Source organism: Haliotis rubra, unplaced genomic scaffold, assembly GCF_003918875.1.
Source record: "Haliotis rubra isolate DU_JTF1 unplaced genomic scaffold, ASM391887v1 Scf494, whole genome shotgun sequence".
Classification (NCBI taxonomy): domain Eukaryota; kingdom Metazoa; phylum Mollusca; class Gastropoda; order Lepetellida; family Haliotidae; genus Haliotis; species Haliotis rubra.
In genome coordinates this window covers 235,978-243,647 of record NW_025767184.1, presented here as the reverse complement: position 1 = coordinate 243,647, position 7,670 = coordinate 235,978, and the positions used below count along the sequence as shown (strand labels likewise).

Below are 7,670 nucleotides of genomic sequence, written 5' to 3'. Positions count from 1 at the left end.
TGAGTGAGTGAGTTAATATCTAACGTGACATTGGCAATATCTCAGCCATATCGTGACGAAAACAATTTATACAATTTAAAGAGAAAACGGTTTGAAGATTAAAACTTGTCGACGGTGGACAGTAGAAATACTACAGAATCACAGATATGAATAAAACTAGCGAACAAAGCTAAAACATTTTAATTAAAGAGGACAATACAGTATAAAACACGGGCTATAGATCGCCAACAACTGACGGTAGATCACCATACTAGGAACCATGGGGACTTACATTACTTTTGCTACCTGCATGGACCCTAGCTGGATTTACACCATCCCTTCAGCCGCTGGCGATTGTAGGAAAATGTAGCAAGCAGTTAAAAAAACAAAGATACTACGTTTAAAATATGGTAAATTTACATTTTACTTTGAAAGTTTTGGGCCTTACGTGCCCTCTCAGGAGGACACGTCGCTAAGAGGGAGACAGCCCTGCAGGCTTTCCAGAAAGTACAACGTCCATCATCACATCAGTGAAACACTTACCAGCCTCCACGCCAGTCTATTCGGCTAGCATGAAACCAAGCCCGGACTCGTGGCAAGGGACGTGGTGGCAAGTCTCGCACCGACAAAAAAAAGGGTATCAGCGCCGCCACGCCTCCTTCCAGGGTTACGAACGTGAAGTGAAATGCATGCACGACTGGACATTCCCACCTTCATTCGTCCCAATATACCCAACACCTGTAGGTGAGGGAATAGGGATCTTCTGGGCGAACTGTTCCATCCTAGAGGGTCCATACGTAATCGTATGTATACAAATACGGCTCCCCCTCCTCAATCTGACTGTGTTGTCGAAATCACACAGTCACTTCATGAATAAAAAAGAGCTCCTAGCCGAAAACATAGGAATTCTACTGGAGAAGAGAGCCGTAGAACTGGGGCCATATTTATACAAATTCTTAGAATTGATAAGAATTCTTAAATCAATAAAATTCTTAGAATTCCATTATATTTACACTTAAGTGTTAAGAATTTCTTAAGTCACATTTATAAATCTTTGTACTCTTAGAATTAATCCTGAGTATGGCACATATTTAGGAGTGCCCCTTTTGTACTCCTAACTAGTTAAGAATATTCTTAGCTTGACAAACATGGCCGCTCGTATGCGTCGCTTGAGTGATTTTAGGTTAAGAAGAGATGTACTAGCAGTGTACAACAATGAAGAATTGATATAGAGGTACCGTATGGACTTGGGGGGGGGGATTATTTTCATCACGAATTTGGTCCGGCAACACTTGACAAGTCCGACAAAACGGAATCATTCCTTGGACGCTGAGACTAAGATTGCCATCATTCTGCGTTACTTAGCCACTGGCAAAATGCAGCTTTGCAGCGGCGACGATTTCGTTGTAAGTCAGCCCACTGTCAGTAGAATAATATCCGAAACTTTGTCAGTACTTTCTGACCCTCAAACTGTCAGGCAATTCATTTCAATGCCGACTTCACAGCAGGAAACACAACGCCACAATCACCAATTCCACACACTTGCGGGCTGCCCCGGTGTCGTAGGTGTCATTGATGGGACACATGTGAGGATAATAGCTCCTTCTCAAGATGAGCCCGAGTATGTGAATCGGAAGAACTATCATTCCCTGAACGTACAAATAATGGAAAGAGTTCCGCCCGTACCACCCCCCACCCCCAACCCCTCCAAAACAAAATTCATTCTTCCCGGGGATCATTTCCCCTGGAGGTTATATTAAAAAGGGCGCTTACATAATATTTGGGGGTAGAAGCGTTTAATGGGGGTTTAGATATTTGGGGGTACATTAAAAAAGTGGGGAGGAGGAGGAAAAACTACTTCCTGCTTGTCCTTATTCTTCCCTTTTGTCTTCCATCCTCGACGACACTGTACATCCGGTTTTATCTATCATTTACTGTAACTCACATCATTTGAATTATCTCCCTTTAAGAAATATATTGCAAATGTTTGTGTCGTACCTGGGATTTGATCCACTGTCCTCCATCTGTCTTTGCTTCCGGTCATCTGAGCCTCCGTAGTGTGATCACGGCTGTTTTGTGATTGACAACAAGAGATGATAGTTTCTTCATGTTATGTGTAGCGATATTGTTAGTGTGACGTCAGATAGAACTTTCTTCACAACTTATGTTGTGCGCTTTGTCTATTTTTAAGCTTTCTGTTGAACTCAGTGTATTTGCCTGTGTTGGCGGGGCCGTGGACAAATGGAAAGACAATAAGGACGGACGTGATGGTGATGACTTGGAGAGATCGAACCTCGCCCCGTGTGATAATCTTTTAATAATCTGTTCGCTTTAGCATCTGTCATGATACATGGACGTAATGCTGGGTAACAATGGAATTGTATTGTCCTACTCTGTTTGTGATAATGAAATTTCTATGACAGATCACCTAGTGTGCTTTTCACGTGCATGGAAGGAATTTGGCATGAAGTGCTTGTATCTACTGACGTCACATGATGTAAAGCTATTTTGTGAGTGTAACATACAAGGGCTTGCCATTCGAATACCAGAAGACCATTGACTACATTGTCTGTGCCATTGATCATAATTTAGCGAGCATGTCTTCGTCCGATTATGAATTCACCCCCAACTTTGTTGCCGAGAAACCTGATTCATCGTCTCCGGATCCTCTACGGGATCTCTTTTCTTCCCACTCTGAGGGTGACATCGACCCAGGTCAGAGACCGATTGACGACTTGAACCAGGACTCACCGGTATTTTCGAGCGTTAGAGACCGATCGACTGAGAGACGAACGAGTGACAGCCAGCCATCTCCTTCTTCATGTTCAAGCACAGGTTTATCTTTTTTACTGACCCAAAATATTAACCCCAGCAGTAACAGTACTAACACTGATCCCGTCCTTCCTGATGCACTCCCTAGTACGTCGTCTCCCCCCATTCCAGCACGCCCTAAACGCACTATTAAACGTCCCGCTCGCTTTGTAACCTCTTCACCCGATAACCCTGTTAACCCATCTGAAACAAATCGTCCACGTAAGTGTAAAAAAAAACCCCTGCACCTCACTCCTGCCGACCCTTTCCTTTCTCTCTCACCACCACGCTCTCCCACACCTCCACCTGTTGATCCCGTGTCTCACCCCACACACCCTCGTAACACGGCCCCAGCACCCCTCCCAGCACCTCAGGTTGTCACACGTTCGAATGCTAAACAACCCCCTCCCATGAATCTTTTTTTCCTAATTTCACATTTAGGAAGCACCGATAGCACTATTTCTTTTTGTCAGCGGTATGGGGTGTTACCAACCCAAGCACACTGTCCTAACTGTCATCAGGTTCTAAGTCGCACGTATGCAATTAATCGCAAGGGTAAGGTGCCTGACTATCGTTTCCAGGGTAACCGTAAAGTTTGTAAAAAAAGTAACAAAAATCAGGTTCCAGCACGGAGGGGTACGTGGTTTTCGGGGTCGAATTTGTCACTGAGAAAAACTGTTTTGCTCACCTACTGCTTTGCCCATAAAATGTCATATGCAGACACAATCAGAGAAACGAGTATCGATTGTGATGGTGATGGGAAAGTCCTAGAAACCTCCAGAGAAACAGGGGCGGTGGGGTAGCCTAGTGGTTAAAGCGTTGGCTCGTCACGCCGAAGACCCGGGTTCGATTCCCCACATGGGCACAATGTGTTAAGCCCATTTCTGGTGTCCCCCGCTGTGATATTGCTGGAATATTGCTAAAAGCGGCGTAAAACTAAACTCAGTCAGTCAGTCCAGAGAAACAGTATCGGACTTTTTCATGTATTGCAGAGAGGTATGCTCTGTGATGGTGGAAAAGAATGGTTCCGACAGAATAGGTGGGGCTGGCTTGACAGTGGAAATAGATGAGAGTAAGTTTGGGAAACGTAAATATCACAGGGGTAGAATGGTAGAGGGTCAGTGGGTTTTGGGAGGTATTTGTAGGGAGACTCGACAGTTCTTTCTAGTTCCCGTGGAGACGCGTGACCGACGGACATTACTGGACGTTATTTGTCGTAAAGTGGTTGGGGGTAGTCATATCATCACGGACTGTTGGAAGGTTTACGACGGACTATCTGACCTGGGTTACACCCATACTACAGTGAATCAATCAGAAAATTTCAAAGGTAAATGTATACACCATACATTATCATTATGTAATGATATGCAACTGAAATCCGCCATTTCATGTCATGTTTGTTTTATTATTTTCAGATCCCACCACCGGTGCTTGTACCAATCTGATAGAGAACCGGTGGTGCATCAAACGGCAGTTGCCGTCGACCCACACCCGCCGGTCAGACTTTCTCCTACATCTGTCGGAGTACATATATTGTTGTAGTGCGGAGAAGGATATCTTCGTTTCTTTGCTGGAGGATATCGGCTCATTGTATGGAGGTGCACAGTAGAGATACGTTGTGTTCTTCCTGTGTAATATTCAGTCGTAAGGAATATAGCTTGCATATGGCGATGATACTCAGACAGCTAAGTAAAGTGACTCGCATTTGATTCACGAGGCTGAATACATCACCGGCATTTAACGAACCTCTTGCATTATTTTTCAGACCCTGTACACTTTATTGCCCTTGTATTCATTGTGTTTTATGAGTGACAATTCATGATCTCGGTTTTTGAGAGGGGGGTACGGGCGGAACTCTTTCCCAAATAATTTTCGATTCCGATTCTCTTATCCGAGATGTTGTAGCGAAGTGGGCTGGACTCTGGAGCAACACATGACGCCCGGATCTTTCATGAAAGCGGCGTTCGTCAGCTGTTTGAAAGGGGTTTTATGCCAGCTGGGTCCCATTTACTTGTAGATAGTGGCTATCCATGCAGAAGATATATTTTAACACCCTTCCTGCACCCGCAAGCTGGACCAGAGACAAATTATAACAGGTATTCTGTTTGTTTATATCCACAGAGATGTAAACTTGTCCGACACAGTATGAATTAGAGTAGATTCCCTTGGGAAGGTGGTAAATTCTATAATTTGAAATTGTGTTTTTTAAACGAAATGACATTGTAGCTTTGTAATTCTGCATAAAACGGATTAACGATTAAGGATTTAACGATGCTTGTTTTATTAGATGAGTAAACGTAGTAAATATAAAAGACGATATACTACTGTCAGATGTTCATCTACATTTATGAATGCAATATAACAATAATGCAAATCTCCAAAAGTACATATGGGTTCAAATATCATACTGCATGTAAATTATAAGAAAAATGTCTTTTGCAATCAAATATGGTTTTCATATCTTGTGATGAACATATACTTAAATTTTGAACAATATAGAGTTCCTGTATGAAATTACAAATTAGAAATTGAGCCAGTATTTCAGTCAAATAAATTTTAAATTCATGTGAATCATTAGCATAGAATTATATATGAACTCAGTGAATTTGATTAATTATTTCAATACATTGATATATGTTAAGGCTTGAAAACATTTAATTTAAATGTCTTTAAAAATTCCTTTTAGATCTCACAAGAATACAAGGAGTGTTGTTGAGAGAGGCATTTGACAATTAAAGAGAAGATTTCATGTCCTGCATGGAGAGATTAGGCTGACACCTCAAAAAGCATCAAAGGTTTGTTTGTGATATATTGTAATGTTTGTGTTTTCGTAATACTTTGTTATTAGAGAAATGTAATAATTAAAATAACATAATTGGTTTCCTTGATTTGTGTAATTTCTATCTTTCTACATGCTGCAATTGAATATTTTACAGGTTGTGATTGTGTGTGCCGTGCTCCATTATATCTGTAAACAAAGAAATATCCCACTACCTCCTGGACAAGATGGACACCAAGATGGACAGAGACCGCCTCCCCAGGTTGTTCAGCCGCCAGCAGACGGTGTCAGGTATCGCCAACAATTTGTCAATCTTCACTTCTAGACATGGTACTCCATATTATAATAATATTCACTAAATTTTGATTGTTTATTAATTCATTTTTATAAATAAGACACTGGGAAGACTAGGAATTGATCCTTCCCGAAGTTTCCTAAGGACCACAACTTTGAGTAATATTTATGTTTGTATTAAGAATTCATGACCAAATTACATCATAATAATCATTAGATAAGTATCTTTTACTGTGATAATATCTGTATTATGGTGGAAACAACATTGAACATCTTTATATATCACACAGTTCCTTAGTCTCTTTTCAATTTCTTTATCTTCAGTTGGTAATACTCAAGTTGAGCCTCTAACACTTTTAATTCCAGCTCCCTCTTCCTGTCAGTCACGGGAACTGGAACTTGTACTGAGGCCGGAACAGGGACTGTACCCGCAGCTGGATCAGGGACCATGGCTGGGACCGACACTGGGACATCCACATCGAGACAATCGCTCTCATATGGACTGAAACATGACATTACTAACACTGTAGTGATCAGCAAACTGGTATCTTCTTGTGCAAGTACAAGAACCTTGAATGTCATCAGAATCTTAAGGGGACAGTTTAGAGAATCATTATAAGTGAAATGCCAATGATTTGTGATATCCAGAGGTGGTGCCCTTTTTCATTATATGGTGTTGACAGTGTGGGCTTGTTGGATAATTTGGAGTTCATTTCAAAGTTGCACCACTTCAAGCAAGCTCATGTATTATATTCTATGATGAAAATAAGTCTATATATTTACACAAAATTGATATATTACTTTCCTATTAGTTGACCGGGGAAACTACTGTGCTAATGTGTTTCTTTAAGGTTGTATAATTTCAACATTTCAACTAAGCCTTTCATAAAATAATTTCATTACATTCAGTTAGGTACATGCATTTGTTTGGTAAGGTGCTGTAAAGAGTAATGTACGTATGTAATATTGTTCATTTCGTCATGATATGGTGCACATATTAAATACATGAACCAAAGATCAAGCTTGATATCACCTTTGATACATTCCATAAGGTAATAAGACTTGTTTTTAAATAATTGAACAAGTTGGAACATTCGTCTTAATGATATAAATACCTCAGATTAATACACTGCAACATGGATGTGTCAATCCCATTGTCTAATCCACTTATAGATGCGTTAGCATCACAAAGAATTGATTCAGCTGTGCTTGCAACCGCTGAGAGGGGAGAAGTACTTGGACCTCCACCTGAAATTATGTACACAACTCGGATCACTAGTTCACCAAAAATTCTGCTCAAAGTTATGTACATTGTAAATCAGACATGAGGTGATTGGAAACTGAAATGTAAGTGAAAGTAATTAATTACAAAATCTGTGAGCATAAATGAAGTAATGGACTGTTTATAAATGTTACTGGCAAGTATACAAATATCATTAAAAATTATTGAAGTATATAAAAATCTTTATGATGTTTACTTTTATGAGAGCACGGTCACTCTTTTTTTAGTGTGGTGAACAAATTATGAGATTGAGCATAATTGTATTTTATTACTTAGATCTAATTGAGAAACATACTTGTTTCGAATAAAATGGAAAAAGTATGACCATGGGAAAAAAGTACTGTTTTTTCTTGGTATTGATGTGTTTCAAAAATAAATTACACTGTGTTACATTTAAAGATCAATACCAAATACTATTTATAAAGCTATTCCATTAGTAATGTATAGAAACTATTTTAAATATGATTGTTACTTATGCTCTTTTAACATTAAGTTTTAACTTAATAAAAAAATATTGTTTTCATG

General features: G+C 39.9%; 1 protein-coding gene across 1 annotated transcript; it reads left to right on the top strand.

Moving 5' to 3' along the window:
• The first annotated feature begins 2,130 nt into the window (after positions 1 to 2,130).
• LOC124291529 lies at positions 2,131 to 4,646 on the top strand. The gene is made up of 2 exons (XM_046728530.1): positions 2,131 to 2,814; positions 4,206 to 4,646. The coding sequence occupies exons 1-2, from the start codon at positions 2,577 to 2,579 to the stop codon at positions 4,397 to 4,399; spliced, it is 432 nt and encodes a 143-aa protein (XP_046584486.1). The 5' UTR covers positions 2,131 to 2,576; the 3' UTR covers positions 4,400 to 4,646.
• The last annotated feature ends 3,024 nt before the right edge of the window (positions 4,647 to 7,670 follow it).

Excerpts from the sequence above, each read along its gene's own strand:
- LOC124291529 (XM_046728530.1), top strand. The coding sequence starts at position 2,577 with ATGTCTTCGTCCGATTATGAATTCACCCCCAACTTTGTTGCCGAGAAA. Across the intron at positions 2,815-4,205 it reads TTCTTCATGTTCAAGCACAG|ATCCCACCACCGGTGCTTGT; the intron begins GTTTATCTTTTT and ends TATTATTTTCAG.